Source organism: Macaca thibetana, chromosome 4 (assembly GCF_024542745.1).
Source record: "Macaca thibetana thibetana isolate TM-01 chromosome 4, ASM2454274v1, whole genome shotgun sequence".
In the NCBI taxonomy this organism is placed as follows: Eukaryota; Metazoa; Chordata; class Mammalia; order Primates; family Cercopithecidae; genus Macaca; species Macaca thibetana.
The window spans coordinates 61,504,347-61,523,216 of NC_065581.1; the positions used below are offsets into that span (position 1 = coordinate 61,504,347).

An 18,870-nucleotide genomic window follows, 5' to 3' on the forward strand; every position below is an offset into this window, starting at 1 on the left:
TTTTCCTTGACTTGAATTATTGTAAGTTGTATCTGTTTCAGCTTCCATTCTGTAATTATTTGTAGCCCCAAAATAAAGAATTCTCAGATGACAGAAGAAAATTGGGAATATGTTTTACACTGTTCAAATGAGACTCCCTCAGGGTTGATTCAGTTAAGACATTTAAGTGGAGCAAAATTAATTTTAATTAAAATCTTCTTAAGTTTATAAGCATGATAAATCTGCTTCAAGAAGCAAAAAGATATAGGATTGCAAATAAAAAGAGAAAACAGATATAATTTTTTCTTCATCTCTAATCTTAGCAATCTAAGCAGATTCTTTTTTGGCAGATGAATAAAAAACAAATATAAAAATTAATAAATATATCAAAATCATCACCAATGAATAATAGCCTTTCATTCATATTTATAAAAAGCTGGAACACCTAGATAAAAATGTGGATGCATTTGAAATTGCCAAAACCAGGTCTAGTTACCTAGTTATTGTCAGAGTCTGAGAATCTCTTGTCACTTGAGTTACAATATGTACATTTCTTTGGAAAAACAAGAATATACCACATGTGTGCATAGTCTAGGTGATACATAGAAAAACTTGAGAGTCCTGGACTTGTCTTTTCCCTCTCTCAGAGGACAATGCTGCTGGCTCTTATTGTTTTAAGAATTTGGAGTCATGCAGTGTAGGTTGGGAATCAGGAGTCTAGTACTGACCTGAGGCAGGTGCCATTGTTGCGGCACAGATGATGAGCACACCAAGGGACATGGCAGTTCTCGATATTCTTTCCACCTCGTGCTTCATCGATGATAAAGAATTCTTTGTTGTTTATTTGAAGGTCTAGAATGCAGCCCCTGAATCCATAAACAGAACCTGCTTTCTTATGAATTTGAACATTTTCAGGAATATGACCAAGGAACATTGATTCAAAATATACCTGTAGAAAAAGTAACAACAAAAAATAGGGTGTTGTCAGATTATGTGGAAAAGATGTAGGATGTTTGATTCTGTAATTAGATGTGTTTTAACGTGTTATTCAGTGTAAAACAGGTTGCTGCTGTTGGTTAGTTTTGTCACTTCTACTAGGTGGGGAGATAGACTGTTTTAGAAAATGGTTCTTTTTATATCTCTTTTTTTATCTCTAACAATATCTAATAATATTTAGCAGAAAATTAGACACTCAGTAAAACTCACTGATTGATTACTTTGAAATGATTTTTCGAGCTGATGTGTTTGCATTTTAGTGTGAACATTCCCAAATAATAACTAAATAAGAAAATAAAGCCATGTTAACTAATTGTTGTTAGGGGTTGAATTGTTTTCCCTCAAAATTCATATATTGAAGTTCTAATCCCTAGTACCTCAGAGTGTGACTTTAATTAAAAATAGTGTCATTGCAGATGTAATTCGTTAGTATGAGGTCAATACTGGAATAAGACAAACCTATAATCCATAGGATCTTTTGGACATTTATAAGGACTTTTATAAGGACAATAGTCTTTTTTAGGACTTTTATAAAGAAGGCTGGATACAGACCAACTGGCACACAGGGAGATTGCCATGTGAACAAAAAGGCAGAGATCAGGGTGATGCATCTATGGGCTAAGGAACATCAAATATTGCCAACACCTTACCAAAAATGAGTTGAGGGGCATTAAACAGATCTTTCTCAAGTCATCATATAGAAAGAACCCTACAGTTCTTGAGTTTCTAGTTTCCAAAGCTGTAAGAACTGTAAGACATCTCTGTGGTTTAAGCCACCCAGTTTGTGGTGCTTTGTTATGGCAACCCTGACAAACTAAGGTAATCACAATATATTATAAATATCCTAAAATATGAGCAAAATGTATGGTGCTTGCAAATAGTGCTTGGAAAATTGAAAATGTTACCGTTTCCTTTCTCCAAAATTTGAACATAATACGCATGAGAAGTAGAACTTTGCTTGAGTAATATTCACTTCCTTAATTCACATTTTATTCCAAAATCAGATCAAGAAAAGACTCGTGCTTTGAGAAGACACAAAAACATCACATCATCTTATTGGGATTACTGGCTAGCCATATGCAGAAAACTGAAACTGGTCCCCTTCTTACACCATATACAAAAAGCAACACAAAATGGATTAAATACCTAAATGTAAAACCCAAAACTATAAAAACCCTGGAAGGCAATCTAGGCAATAGCATCCTGGACATACGAACAGGTAAAGATTTCATGACAAAGACACCGAAAGCAATTGCAACAAAAGCCATAATTGACTAGTGGGATCTAATTAAACTTAAGAGCTTCTGCACAGCGAAAGAAATTGTCAGCAGAGTAAACAGACAATCTAAAGAATGCGAGAAAAATTTTGCAAACTATGCATCTTACAAAGGTCTAATATCTATAAGGAATGCATACAAATTTACAAGAGAAAAGCAACCCCATTTAAAAGTGAGCAAAGGACATGAACAGATGCTTTTCAAAAGAAGATATACATGCGGCCAAGAAGCATATGAAAAAAAGTTCAATATCACTGATCATTAGAGAAATGCAAATCAAAACCACAATGAGATACCATCTCACACCAGTCAGAAGGGTTACTATTAAAAAGTAAAAAAATAACAGATGCTGGCTGGGTTGCAGAGAAAAAGGAACACTTACACACTGCTGGTGGGAGTGTAAATTGGTTTAGCTATTGTGGAAAGCAGTATGGTGATTCCTCAGAGTTAAAGGCAAAACTACCATTTGGCCCAGTAATTCCATTATTGGATATATACCCAAAGGAATAGAAATCATTCTACCATAAAGAAACATGCACCTGAATGTTCATTTCAGCACTATTCATAATAGCAAAGGTATGGAATCAACCTAAATGCCCATCAATGACAGATTGGATAAAGAAAATGTGGTACATATACACCATGGATGGAATAATATGCAGCCATAAAAAAGAACGAGATCATGTCTTTTGTGGCAACATAGATGGAGCTGGAAGCCATTACCCTCAGCAAACTAATGCAGGAACAGAAAACCAAATACTACATGATTTTCATTTATAAGTGGGAGCCAAATGATGGGAAATTATGAACACAAAGAAGGAAACAACAGACACTGGGGTCTACTTGAGGGTGAAGGGTAGGAGGAGAGAGGGGAGCAGAAAAAAATAACTATTGAGTGCTAGGCTTAATTCCTAGGTGATGAAATAATCTGTACAACAAAACATCATGACGTGGTTTATCCATGTAACAAACCTTCACATGTACCCCCAAACCTAAAAGTTAAAAAACAAAAAAAAGAAGTCACACCATCTTAAAGGCAACCAAGCCATTTATAGAAAATTAGTAGAATACAGAGACTCTGTAAAATTAGGGTGTTGATCTACCTTTATTTGATCAATACATCAGGGCCACATCTTACAAGGGAGTTAGTTCTAAAGATGGCAAATAATATGAATATTTCGTAGAAGGTAAATTGTCTTTGGAAATCCTTTAGTCACCACATTGGAGACTAACATGCTTTCTCCAGATGATTCCAACACAGCTACATATTTCCTCCAGCTTTGGAATAGCTTGCTGTTTTTTCAGTGCAGCTGTAGATGAAGCTGGTATTTCATGTCATGTTGTATAAAAACCCTAGAACCCCCCAGTGTGTGGTGAGATGTACCACTGTCAGACACAAGAGGAAACTGATACTGAGTACAATAAATTAACTTCTCACATCTGATGTCCATTGCAGAGCTTATGCGCATTGACCAGAATGATGTTAAAATCACCATACATGATTTAAGTTGCTACTTGATTTCTACTTTCCTACCCTCAGCAACATATATAATTGAATTCTCATAATTTAGATGTACATGAAATGCAGATCCTCTCTGTAAGAATTTATGAGCTACAATTGAAGTCTAAATAATCTGGAAATAAGACCCTGCTCTTCAGGGCTGTTAGGCATATGGCAAGTAGATGCAGCAACATTTGTGTGGGAAACATCTCTGATATCCCAATTCCCAAAACACACATTCATACCTCAAGCTGACATCTGAAAAGTATTTAAATTGGTATTACAGATACAATAAAATGGAACACTGTCATTGCCAGAATTAAAAAAACTAAAGCCAAATCATTAAGTTAGGGGTCTGGCGGGAGGAGAGTATGAGAGATGCCCAGCAATATTGCTTTACGTTTATACTAATACGTGCTGTTTTCATGCGGATGTACTTTTAGAGAGCAGAAGCATGTTTAATTCTAGGAAGAGCAAAGCATCTCCATGACCCATAACAAGTCAAACTAACTCTGTATTTGAGATCTGGTTATTTTTAAAAGACTGAGTCTCTGCTCCTAAGGGCGTCTTTAGTTCTTTTTTTTTCCTGAGTATTTCTTCTTATTTGGATCCCAGAGGGTGACTATCTTTGGGGATGTTATGGTGGAAGCTAAAACTTTCAAGGTGTATCAATAGAACTGTCACATAGCATAGGTGTATTTCTGTTTGTTTTCACATTCTATAAACTATTAGCAGACCTGTCTATCAGCTAAGGTAAGTGATCCACTGTTAATGCAACTGGGAACTATCATGAACTTTCAGACTGCATCCAAAGGATGACCTTCCTCTTACCGTGGATCTCTGACATCTTTGTGTATTGATCACACACCTGGAACAGTGAAGCTTTCACTGTTTTGACAAGTGTGCTGTTTTAGCACAAAACTGGTAGAGAATGGAAGAATACTCTCCTTTTCTGTCGGTAGTAGGAAGGTATGAAGGAAAGTCTATAGAGCTATCAATGATTTATTAGACCATTAAAAAACACCCAAACAATGGAAGTAGATGGCTCTTGTATTTTTTCTGATGTGAGACTCATGCTTAGTTGGAGTCCTGAAATGTCTAAAAAAGCAGATGCTGTTGGCTACACATACATAACCATTAAAATGGTCGACTTCTTCTATTCTCAGACTTTCAATTATACAAGAGATGACTTTTGTGTGTATAATTATTCCTAAGGAGATGGATCTTTAAAATAAGTCTTTTCTAATAATTCCTTGTGAATCAGACTCTGAAGAGTAAAGTCTGACATCAAGATATGATGTTACAAGATAAAAGCACAGAGAACAGACATGGACAATCAAGAAAGAATTATGAAAATAGGCCGGGCGCGGTGGCTCAAGCCTGTAATCCCAGCACTTTGGGAGGCCGAGACGGGTGGATCACGAGGTCAGGAGATCGAGACCATCCTGGCTAACACGGTGAAACCCCATCTCTACTAAAAAATACAAAAAACTAGCCGGGCGAGGGTGGCGGGCGCCTGTAGTCCCAGCTACTCAGGAGGCTGAGGCAGGAGAATGGCGTAAACCCGGGAGGTGGAGCTTGCAGTGAGCTGAGATCCGGCCACTGCACCCCAGCCTGGGCGACAGAGCAAGACTCCATCTCAAAAAAAAAAAAAAAAAAAAAAAAAAAAGAATTATGAAAATAATAAAAAATATCAATGATAACTGAGGGAAAAGGACTCCATATCTGACAGGAGTGAAACGAACACTTCCTTTCCTTTCAGAGTTTCTTTTTAAAGGAAGAATATATTTATTCTTTTATAATACATACGAATAAAATAAGAAAATAGGCAAAGGGGAAGTAAAATTCTAAAATCCAGCAGGCAGGAGAGAGGGTAGATAAGAAGCTGTCCTATTTATTTTTTTGTTTTGTTTTAATTTAAATTTAGATGTTGGAGTACTGCATATCTTTCTGTATTAATATCCTGATTCAATGTTTACTTTTATTTTACATTCTCAATTCTGTGTCTGAAGTTAAAGGACTTGTGTTAACAAAATATGGGGAGATGATTATAAAATACTTTTTGGTTAAAATTAATTATCACTTACACTTGTCTTTAAGAATATGATGACTTACAATGGAAACAAACTGGCTTTTATTTAAGAGTCATTACCATTTTTGGTTTTTAACATTATTTGAATTGTATAGAAACAAATTTAAAATCAGAAACATTAAGTTTTGGAATAAAGATGGATAAGAAATGTTGGATAAAGTGTTTCAGAAGGATTTATTGAAGTAACTTTTCACATGCTAAAAAAGCTTAAATTCTTAAAAATTATTTAAATGAAATAAGTGAAAAGGGATAAAAAATAACACAAGCAATATTTATCAAAATTCCCATTCTTTTGCAGTTAAAGGATTGCTCTCTCCCTCTCTTTCTCTTACTTTGCCCTAAAGTATAATAATCTGTGAGCATATGATATCTTCTATGTTAATTTATATTTATTTTTAGGACAGAGCCTTCGCCCTGATTATCTTGGGATTCTGGGCGTCCATCGAAGTGCCTTGAAAATAGGAAGTTTCATGCACGTTTTTTACAAATGACCCTGTTTCATGAAATCCAATCCTGCTTTTCCTCAGTCTCTTAGTTGTCTTTAGGCCTCTTTCCCTGTGTTTTGCTGCCTTAGAATCTCGATATTTTGCTAGATTCAGCACATGGGATGTCGTTGTAAGATCCCACTCAGAATAAATGTTATATTATTATTCTAATATACCCTTCTATATTTAATATATATATGGCATAGTGCATAGGACAGTAGCTCACACAAGTTTATTTCTTTAAAAATTTGATAAATATGAGTGAAGTTATTATTGATGTTATGATCAATAATGCACAGTTAATATTTGATTCTTAAGGCTTTCTAGGCTAGGAAATGTTCTCAAAATAGTATCTCCTCACCTTGTTGAAGGGACAACTAAACTTTAGAGAAACAATGATAAACTGAGTTGCTACTTTGTGAACACATTGATCTAGGGAAGTGTAAATAGAAGTATGTGGGATTACTCTTGTCCATAAAGAAATTAAATATAATTTAGAGAATGAAATAATAAAAAAATTGTTGCAAAATAATAGCATATAGGTCAGCAAGATGGCAGAATAGGAAGCCCCAGATCCTCCTTCCCCTGTGGAGACACAGATGCAACAAAAATACATGGACCGATTCCCTTTGTGAGGATTTAGAAAACAGTTAAGAGGGTCCCACATGTCAGGTGATTGTGAAGCCAGCTATATCAAAGCTGTAAGGAAAATTTATGGCATTCATTCATTACAAGTCCACTCCCTAACATCGCATGGCATAATGAAGAGAAAACTCCTTGCTCCCAGTTTTGACTTGGGAAGGGAAACAGAAGACTTAAACATGTCCAGCATTCAGACTCTTTGGGGAGCTGTCTGAGTGACTGGCTTTTGCCTTTTCTGACTCCGGAAAGGGTACCACACTGGAGATCACTAAGAGCAAAGGTGATGGTTTGGACTAATATGCACTCATTCACCACAGTCTCTTGTCCCGGCTTAGCATGGGATCAGAGAAAATTCTCACCTTCCAGCTTCTCACCAGGGAGGTAAAGTAAAGAATTAGGGCATGCATCCAGTGTTATGGCTTTTGGGGGGCTTCTGTCTCACTAGTTTCTGTCTCACTTGTCTCAGAATGCTGATGGGACCTGGCTTACTCTCAATATCTGGGGACTACTGAGAAAAGAAGGGTGTTTGGAGGCTTATTCCTGCTTCAAAGGACCCAGGGTAGAGAAGACAGAGGCTGGCATAGCTTGGTGACCTCTCCCTCAGGAGAGAGTGGGTAAAAGAGTGGATCATGTACCCAATGTTCTGGTTTTCAGAAGGCTGCAAGAGACTAATTTCTATCTTGTTTGATTGAGAGTGCTAATGGGACTTGGCATACTCTAGAAGTCTGAGGGCTTCTGAGACTAAGAGAGATGGGCAGCTTGTAGCATATCCAGAGAACCTATAGTACCATATACAGAAGGTAAAGGGAGCAAGAGATTATGAGCTCCTGAAAAAAGAAACTGGAAAATCACTTTAATTTGGAGTCTGCATGCACAAGTTCAGAGAAGACACATCCATAGGAAACATTTGAGAGGACTGCAGACTGATGGTTAAAGGTCTTTCCCTGTGCAAAACGCCAGTCCAAAAAGACTAGAAGAAGTGGATGTTTTATCAAATGTGTGGATTCCACCACAAAGTTAGAAAGCAAAGGAAGACAGAGGAAAGCATGGCATAATCAAAGGAACAAAATAAATCTCTACGAGACAACCCTTTAAAAAGAGATCTACATGAATTACCTGACAAAAAATTCAAAGTAACCATTTTGAAAATGTTCAATGAAGACAGAAAAGTGATGCTGAACAAAATGAAAATATCAAAAATGAGAGAAAATATGAAAGAGGACCGACCAAAAATTTTGGAGCTGAAAACTGTAATGCCTGAATTTAAAAATTCATTACAGAAGTTCAACAGCAGTCTTGGTCAAGCAGAAGAAAGAATCATAAAATTCAAAGACAGATCACTTGGATGTCACAAAAGGAGAAGAGAGAAAGAAACAAGAAAAAGCTTATTCATAGAAATAATGAATGAAAACTTCATAAATATGGGGAAGAAAATGGACACCCAGAATCAAGAAGCTGAAGTAGTCCAACAGAAATGAACATAAAAAAGTCCACTCTGAGACATATTATAGCCCAAAACAGAATTTTAAAAGACACACAAAAAAGGCAACTTTTCATGCAAATGGGAGCTCCCACAAGACTATCAGTAGATTTTTTCTACAGAAACCTTGCACATCAGGAGGGAAAAGGGTGATATATTTAAAGTGCTAAACATTTTTTAAAGGAACCTGCAAACCAAGAATACTGTATCTGCCAAAACTGTCCTTCAAGAATGAAGAAGACATAAAGACTTTCCCCATAAACAAAAACTGAGGGATTTAATCATTAGATCTTCCTTACAAGAAATGCTAAAGGAAGTTTTTCAAGTTGAAATAGAAGGATACTAGACAACAGCACAAAAACTTATGAAAGTATAAAACTTGCTAATAAAGGTAAATGTGTATACAAATATAGAATATTGTAATACTGTAATCATGGTATGTAAATAAATTTTGGAATTTATTTATTTTTAGTTTGCATTATTTTTTATAGTTGTATTGTTATTTTTATGGTTTTTATTCTGGAATATTTTCTTTTGAAAGATATCAACTTATTTTAGATACAAAGGGTACATGTGCAGGTTTGTTACATGGGTATATTGCATGCTAACTTTAGGAATTTAGAAATTAAGGGCAAAAGTATAAAATAACTATAATTATAAAATATGTTAACATGTACACAATATAAAATGAAGTTATTTTTATGATTAATAACATAAAGTATGTGTGTGTGTGTGTGTGTGTAGGAGCAATAAAGGAATAGAGTTTTAGTACGTTATTGAAGTTATTATTAGGTTAAAATATACTAATATAGCTATAAAATATTTTGTGTAAGCTTCATGGTAACCATAAAAAATACCCATAGAAGATACAAAAAAACAAAAAATAAAATCAAGTTATGTCACTAAAAAGTCAAAAAGGAAGAAAGCAAGAAAGGAAAGGAGGTTCAAGAAAACTTGTCCTGCAAGAGATTCACTTTAGATTTAAGGATACATACAATCAGAAAGTGAAAGTATGGAAAAATATATTCCATGCTCATATTGTTAGGATTTGTGTCCCCACCCAAAGTCTCATCTTAAATTGTAATCCCCTAAATCCCCATAATCCCCACATGTCAAGGGAAAGACCAGATCAAGGTAATTTAATCGTGGGGATAGTTTTCCCATGCTGTTCTTGTGAAAGTGGCAGTTCTCTTGAGATCTGATGGTTTTATAAGTGTTTGGTAGTTCCTCTTGTGTTCATTCTCCTTCCTGCCGTCTTGTAAGACAGGAAGGAGAATGTAATAATATGTTACATTAACAAACGGGAAGATAACAATTACAGGATCATCTCAATAAATGCGAAGTCATTTTACAAAATTAGAACTCTTTCATGAAAAAATACTCAGCAAATTAGGATTAGGAGGAAATTAATTCAACAGAATACATATCATACTCAATGGTGAACACCTAAAGCTTTTCCTTCAAGTTGAAGAACAAGATAAGGATGCCCACTCACTGCTTTTATTGAGCATAGTCCTAGAAGTCTTGGCTGGAGCAGTTAGGCAAAAGAAAAAAAAAAGGAAGAAAATGCATCCAAATAAGAAATAAAGAAGTGCCGGGCGCGGTGGCTCAAGCCTGTAATCCCAGCACTTTGGGAGGCCGAGACGGGCGGATCACGAGGTCAGGAGATCGAGACCATCCTGGCTAACACAGTGAAACCCCGTCTCTACTAAAAATACAAAAAAAACTTAGCCGGGCGAGGTGGCAGGCGCCTGTAGTCCCAGCTACTCGGGAGGCTGAGGCAGGAGAATGGCGTGAACCCGGGAGGCGGAGCTTGCAGTGAGCTGAGATCTGGCCACTGCACTCCAGCCTGGGTGACAGAGCGAGACTCCGTCTCAAAAAAAAAAAAAAAAGAAATAAAGAAGTAAAATTATCTTTGTTCACAGATGACACTATAATATATATAGAAAACCTTAATGTCTCTGACATATATGCACACACACAAAACTGTTAGAACTAACAAATTTAGCAAAATTTCAGGATACAAAAATCAGCAAAAAATTAATTACACTTCTATGGACTAATTATTAACTATCATAAATAAATTAAGAACACAATTTTATCTATAATACACAAAAAAGGATAAAATAGCATAAGAATAAACTTAAGAGGGCAAAAAACATGTAACTTAAAACTATAAAACATTCTTGAAAGAGAAAAAAGGCACAAATAAATAAGAAAGACATTTTACATTCATGGAACATCAATAAAATGTCCATACTATCCAAAGTAGTCTACAGATTCAATACAATCCCTACCAAAATTCCAAAGATATTTTTACAAAAATTGAAAAAACAATGCTGGAATTCGTATGGCACCAAAGGATGCCAAATAGCCAAAACAATCTTGAGAAAGAATACAAAATGGCAGAGGTTCTCACTTCCTGATTTCACAGTATAGTACAAAGCTATAGTAATCAAAAGTGTATGGTGCTGGCATAAAGGCATGTATAAACTGATGAAACATAATAAGGCTATGAAAAAATCGCATGCACACATGGTCAAATGATCTTTGAAAAGGGTGCGTGTGGAAAATAATCTTCAACAAATGGTCTTTAGAAAACTGGGTATTCACATGCAAAAGAGTGTCATTTTATAATGAGCAAGCATTTGGCATATATCTGAAAGATGTCTTGAGGTAGTAGAAAATTCAGAACTTAGCTGAGGTACAGTCACTGAAGATATCATAAAATGTAAAATATTCTATTCTCAACCAGTATGCTACACTGCTTTAACTTACAATATATAATTATATGGCATTAAAATTCTGATACATCAGTCTAGTGGCAAACCGTAAGTAGGAACAGATAAATATGTTAAATCTGCTTATGCAACAATTACTCTAATGGGAGTAGGAAATAGTGCATGTTCCCAAGGATTCTCATCATTTTAAGAATGCCCCAGGAATTCCCTGTTAGTCACAAGTAAATTATCTTTCACTAGTAACTGAGAGACCCTGAAAGGCCTTGAATTCCTTTAGTTTTCACTAAGGCAGTTCCTGACAGTAGAGCTTCAGCAACATCTTGGATTGCAAACATTCTACTGACCGTTATATTGACTATAATAACAAAAGAATGAAGACAAGTTCACATTCTAAGGAAGACTCTGGACCACTTTCCACAATATTTTCCACACAGGAAACTATTTTCAAGAAGGTAACCCCTACTCATCATCAGGAATCAATTTGTTCAGCTCTACGATAATGTTTTCACTGAATCAGTAAGACAATCAATAATAAATTTTCCTTTGTTTCTTCTGAAATCCCTTTATTGTATGAGAAAGTAATGGTATAATTTAAAAAGCAAGGATTTAGAAAACTGAAAAAATAAAATTGGATCTTTATCTTACACTACACATAAAAATCTACTCAAAGTTGATTAAAGACTTAACACCCAAACCATAAAACCCCTAGAGGAAAACATGGGAAAAATACTTCATTAGTTTTGACAATGATTTCTTGGATATGACACCAAAAGCACACACAACAAAAGCAAAAATAGACAAGTGGGACTATGTCAAACTAAAAAGCCTCTATGCAGCAAATAAAACAATTAACAGAGTGAAAAGGAAAACTACAGAATGGGAGAAAATATTTACAAACCGTATGTTTGATAAGGAATTAATATCCAAAACATACAAGGAATTTCTATAACTCAATAGCAATGAACAAACACACAAAACAGACAAGCAAAACCCCAATACAACCTGATTAAAAAATAGGCAAAAGACTTGAATAGACATTTTTCCAAATAAGACATACAAATGGCCAACAGGTATATGAAAAGATGCTTACCATCAGGGAAATGCAAATAAAACCACAATGAGATATCACATTATACTTGTTAGGATGGCTATTACCCAAACCAGAAAATAACAAGTCTTGGTGAGGATGTGGAGAAATGGAAATTTATGAGCACTGTTGGTCAGGATGTAAGATGATACAGCCACTATAGAAAATAGTATGGGGGTTTCTCAAAAAATTAAAAATAGAACTACCATCTGATCTAGCAATACCACTTCTCAGTATTTATCCAAAAGAATTGGAAATAGGATATTGAAGAGATTATTTGCACTTGGATGTTCATTGTAGTATTATTTGCATTATTCACATCATTCAATAGATAGAAACAACATAAATGTCCTTTAATTGATAAATGAATAAAGAAAATATGGTATAGTATGAGCTCACTTATATGTAGAATCTAAAAATGTTGAATTCATAGAAATAGAAAGTACAATGGTGATTGCCAGAGACTGGTCAGGAATGGGGATAGACAGAAAAAAGAAAAACATTGGTCAAAGGGTACAAACTTACAATTTGATAAGAGGAATAAATTCTGGTGATCTATTGCATAGCATGGTGACTACAGTTAATAATAACATTTTTAAAAACAACTAAATGAGAAGATTTTCGATTTCTTACCACAAAGAAATGATAAATATTTGAGGTAATAGATATGCTAATTTGTCTAATGTGATCATTCCACAATGTATACATGTATCAAAACACTACATTGTACCTGATAAATATATACTATTATCTGTCAATTAAAAATACAATAAAGGAAAACGATATATATATGTAGATATTATGGAATATTTAATTTTATAAAAGAAGGAAATTTTGTCATATGGTACAACATAGATGAACCTTGAGGACTTTATGATAAATGAAATAAGCCAGCCACAGAGTACAAATTCTGCATGATTCCACTTAAATAAGGTACAAAAAGTAAACTCATAGAAGCAGAAAGTAGTCAGAGGTTGCAGGGAGAGATAAATGAAAAGTTGCTCTTCAATGAGTATAAAGTTTCAGATAAGATGAAAAAGTTCTAGAGAACTGTTCTATAATAATGCATATGTAATTAACAGTAATGTACTGTACACATAAAATTTTGTTGCTTAGTAATAGTTGCAATAGAATAAAGGAAAACATCATATGTCACATTCAGGACGTGTATCCCAGAACTTAAAAACAAAAGAAAACAATAAATCACATTAGAAATAAAAAAAAGTAAATATCATATAAAATGTTGTGAGACCACATAGTTTTGGTTAAAAGCATGCACTATCTAGTGAGAATGTCTGGATTTGAATCCCCAAATAGCGGTGTGATATTGGGCAGGAAACTCATCCCCTTTGTGCCTTATTTTCCTTCTCTGTATTTGGAGATAATAATAGTATTTACTTCGTATTTTTTATATAATTTAAATAAATAATTTAAAATATGAACAGTGCTTAGAACGGTATCTGGAACATATATTTTGGCTATTATTTTCAGAATTAAGAATAAATTTTTACTTTTTACTTTCAAAATTACCAAAAAACCCTCCAAATTATTATAGGTGTTTTTTCTTATCCAATCTAGAATATCACATTTCAGATTTCAGACCCTTCGGTGTCAATCTGGCTTTGTTTTGGGTTTATGTACTGAAAAATACTATCTTGTACATAATGATTCTTTGAATATACTTAACAATCCCTACTAAATTATAATGAGTAGAGGCAGTGCTGGAACCTATTTTGACATTTTGTGCCAAAGTCCATGACTCTTAAAATTAAATAGCTTCAGCTCGCAAAATTTTCAGTTCTTGTATCTTTATTCCACAAACCTCCATCATTCTCCCACTGTAAGAGGAAAAGGCAGTAGAAAAGGTATAACTCACAGTTGGAAGCCACCTTTAGGTGTTCTTTCTCAGACAAGATCCTGCCAGAACTTGGAGAGAAAGGGCCTGTGCCATAGAGGTTGGCCCTTAGAGGCTGTAATATACCATAACTCTAGGACTGAAGTCTATCTGAGAGAATCTCACCACATATAGCCTCCATAAGAGTGACCAAATTGAGCTTTGGGGTTAACACAAGTTAGAAGGCAGCAGTGATTCACCCAGGCTTAGGAGCACTTGAGTTGGGCTAAACTTAAGGAGGCAGAGAGCTATAAAAGCATGTGACAGCTCCTGTAGTGGCAGCAGGGAACAGCCATTGAGGCTTTAGAGTGCCTACATTCATTCTCTCTTTACCACCCTAAAATTATCCGGATTATTTTCCATTGATATAGTAAATTCTACTCCCCTGTGTTAGTCTCTGCATGTGCATGCGCATTGCTTGCAGCATTCTGATCGGTATTTCATTTGGTCAGCCTAAAGGGCAAGGTAACTGATTTGTCAAAGAGGCTATAAATATGTCCTATTTAACATTTTCAACAACAAAAGGATATATATATATATTTATTTATTTTATTTTATTTTTTTTTTGAGACGGAGTCTCGCTCTGTCGCCCAAGCTGGAGCGCAGTGGCCGGATCTCGCCTCACTGCAAGCTTCGCCTCCCGGGTTTACGCCATTCTCCTGCCTCAGCCTCCTGAGCAACTAGGACTACAGGCGCCGGCCACCTCGTCCGGCTAGTTTTTTTTTTTTTTTTTTTTTTTTTTTGTATTAACAAAAAGGTATTTATTGAGCATTTACTGGATTCTATTTGTTAAATATGTGATTCATTAATGTAGAAGTTAGTAGCATATTTTTTGCTATTCATTGGCCGGGCGCGGTGGCTCAAGCCTGTAATCCCAGCACTTTGGGAGGCCGAGGCGGGCGGATCACAAGGTCAGAAGATCGAGACCACAGTGAAACCCCGTCTCTACTAAAAATACAAAAAATGAGCCGGGCGCGGTGGCGGGCGCCTGTAGTCCCAGGTACTCAGGAGGCTGAGGCAGGAGAATGGCGGGAACCCGGGAGGCGGAGCTTGCAGTGAGCCGAGATCACGCCACTGCACTCCAGCCTGGGCAACAGCGTGAGACTCGGTCTCAAAAAAAAAAAAAAAAAAAAGAAAATACAGATCTTTCAATATAAAAAATGGGCAACTATAAGGAGTGAATAAAGATGTAGTCATACTGAATGCTTTCCATTTTTCATTACGAGTGACTCATATATTTTCCACTGCTTGAATATTCCATGTCTTACATCTAAATGTGTGGCCCTCTCGGGATCTAGAATGACGTTTTAAAACCTAAAAACAATTTTATTCCTACCCTAACAACCCACTTGAACAATTTTAAGTCAGCTGCAGTAGCAAATGAAGAGCAGTACAGGGCATTATAAAGGAACACAAAAGCGCTGGGAAACAGAGCCTGAGGTAGAGTCTCCTTTCTTATCACTATACAATTCTGGTCAGAAAAGATACTCAGTGTTCCTCAGCTGTAGAAAAGAGAGAATCATTCTACCTTTTCAGCGTTCTTGCAGATATTAAATGAGATAATATTTAAGGCCATCGTTTGGAAAATATAATGTGCTTATACAAATGTTAGATGTGATTATGTGTTTCTTTTGGATGCCTATATATATTCAAGAGACTATATAGAAGAAATGAAAATAAAATGAAATTTCCAATCATTAAGGCAGTGCATAGTGGCAGCTTTAATGTCTACCAAAATTAGAGCTCTAATTATACAGATTAATTCTCCATGATGATCAAACGAACTAGGAATTTTTACCATAAATGTATTGCGATAAAGTTACACTAAGAAGAATGTAACCAACCACATCATTAAAACTGAAAGAATTCAGCAAATTGCCTGGTCTCTGGAGGGACAGACATTCTCTCTTCTTTTAATTTAGACTCATTCAATGTTTCTAAGAGAAATTTTCTGGCCAATGCAAATCTGTAAGACTGGGAACGGCCTTTTTAAGTAGTGTAAGTACTATCATATGTTATAAAAACACAAGTTTTAAAAAATTGGCATATTTTGCTAATCTTTCTCCACTCTGGAGCTGTCTTTTTTTTTTTTTTTTAGAGTCAAGCACAATATATTAAATTCAAAGTGGGAAAGGAAAATAAGTTTATTGTTAAATTTGATAAAACTTTTATAGTGACAGGCAACATTAAATAGATTTAATCATCCCTAAAGTATGAGTTGAATTTCCTGGTGCTTTGTTGAGAGTTTTTACAAGGAATCTGTTCAATTAAGAAATAGGATTACTACTTAGTAATGTAAAAAATACTTATCTGAAATACTGAGGGCACAGTTAAGTGTTTGGAACTAGATATTTGCATACCTACCTGAGAGGCATGGGAAATCTCTGTGTCTTTCTTCTGTACTGGAGGTTTTCCATCTGCAGTCATTTCAATCATACAAACAACTCCAGGGCTGCCAATAGGCATTGTGTGGCTAAACCTAAAACAGAAGAGGCCATTATGATATGTGTTATTGGCAAGAAAGGGGTAACTTCACACGTGGATAGTAAGTGCTTCTTCATTGAGAGAGGTACTTTCTGGATCACAACAATCCTGAAATATGGCCCCAGCCAAGTGTGGACATTTTCAAGTAGATAAAGGATGTATTTCTTTTCTAACACTGCGTTTTATTTTCCTTCTCTCCTACTGACTTTAAAACTGGACATGGAATACTTTCAGAAAGTTAAACCTCCCACAGAATAAAAAGAACTTCATGTATATAAGTAGATATTGATAAATTTTAAGTGCTAACTGGGGTTGACATATGGTCTCACTCATGTAGGAGATTGTTGGACAAGTAACATCAATGTTAAATGATGCTAAACTCCCTAGGTAAAAATTTCCCCTCCCTGGCCTACAGGGAAATTGAAATGGAATAAGAAATGAAAGGCTGCATACCCCTGAGTAGTGAGATTACACTGTGATACAGTTATCAGAACTCAGAAAGCATGCTGCTAATGTACCGGCTGGTACTGTATCTCAGAGATAAAGAAAAGTATAAGGTTAAGGGAGTTTGTAGAATGAATAGCAGAAATGGTCAATACGCAACTGAAAATTTATCACAGTTTATAGAATGATGCAATCATATGAAAAGGTACATATACTAAGGTACTTGGCATACTTTTTAAACAGTTTATTTAGAGTTTTAAAAAAATTTCAAACAATATTACCCCGGCACCTGTTGTAACAATAGTAACTTGCATTGTTATAAAGTTTATTTCATAGAGATAATACAAATACGTTCACTGATATTAACAGTGGCTATTTCTGCATACTGAGAGTGTGGATGATTTCATTTCTCATTCTTGCTTATTTGTATTTTTTAAATTTTGGACAATGATCACACTTTTTTTTTTACTTTTTATTTTGACCAGACTTTCTTGTTTGCCTGGGCCTGAGGCATTTCCCAGGACATGGGACTTCCAGTTTTTTCTTTTTTTTTTTTTTGAGACAGAGTCTTGCTCAGTCGCCCAGGCTGGAGTGCGGTAGCGAGATCTCGGCTCGCTCACTGCAAGCTCCGCCTCCCGGGTTCACGCCATTGTCCTGCCTCAGCCTCCGGAGTAACTGGGACTACAGGTGCCCACCATCACGCCTGGCTAATTTTTTTGTATTTTTAGTAGAGACGGGGTTTCACTGCGTGAGCTAGGATGGTCTCGATCTCCTGACCTCGTGATCCACCCGCCTCGGCCTCCCAAAGTGCTGGGATTACAGGTGTAAGCCACCGTGCCCTGCAGGACTTTCAGTTTTAAAACCAGAGAAGTTTCTGGCAGACCTGGAGAAGCTGGTCATTTTATTTTTCAAACAAAAAGTCAATTTTATTAAACAATTATTGGTTAAATAGTAATAATTTTTCTTAAAATAACTTTGTCGACTTAATTGAATTAAAAAACAAAAAAATAACCCCTAAGTTTCCTCTTTCTCTTACCCCTCTTAAAGGCACAGCTGTGGGCTGGTTCCTTCTCCTCGCCTACTAGGTAATAAGAATCTGATATGATCCTTCCAATAAATCATTCCACTACCTTTTTGGCTTCCACTTTAGTTTACCAAGGTCATTTCTAATTCTGATGAGATCACTGTTAAAAATTCTTGAATTCTAAGAATTTCCCACTTAGTGTGAATTTTGTACTGTAAAAATATATGAAGCATATTTGCCATCAGTGTGGATATGGCCAGGTTGATATGTATGGAGGCTTTTATACTGGAGATGGAGAGAATTGCTCTCAGGAAATGCACAAGATCTCTGCTTTTCTCATTCAGAGCTTGTTGAAATCTAACTTGGAACTGAAGCTCCACCAAAGTAAGCTATTCACTCTATTTGCTTTCTGTTATTCCTTCTTTTCTCCCCCTGACCCTTCCACAAATGATGGTTTATATTATCTCCCTGGTTTATGAACTATGTTGGAAATTGATATGCTAAGTCTCCCAGAATTTTTTCCACATGTTGATTCTTATGTTCACTTTTATGATGTCTCATGCTTGCTTATAGACCAAATTGTGTCATAAGAAACAAAAAACCCTATAAACAAATGAGATATTATGCCACATAAATCATTTCAGGAAAAGCCTAAGAGCATATCCCTTATGCCTCTCAAGTATTGCTGAGTCTAATGATTTAAAGACTTAAGGATCATATTTTGAGATAATCTGTTGACTGGCT

General features: G+C 35.6%; 1 protein-coding gene across 1 annotated transcript in view; it reads right to left on the reverse strand.

Annotated features, from left to right (window-relative positions):
- Window positions 1–688: 688 nt before the first annotated feature.
- The window catches only part of LOC126953399 (protein eyes shut homolog), a 230,126-nt gene continuing 211,944 nt past the window's right edge, over window positions 689–18,870 (reverse strand). Inside the window, exons 4-5 of the mRNA XM_050788853.1 lie at window positions 16,539–16,653; window positions 689–928 (exon numbers count right to left, since the gene is read on the reverse strand). Coding sequence (XP_050644810.1) covers window positions 689–928; window positions 16,539–16,653 — 355 coding nt within the window. The remainder of the gene's footprint in view (window positions 929–16,538; window positions 16,654–18,870) is intronic.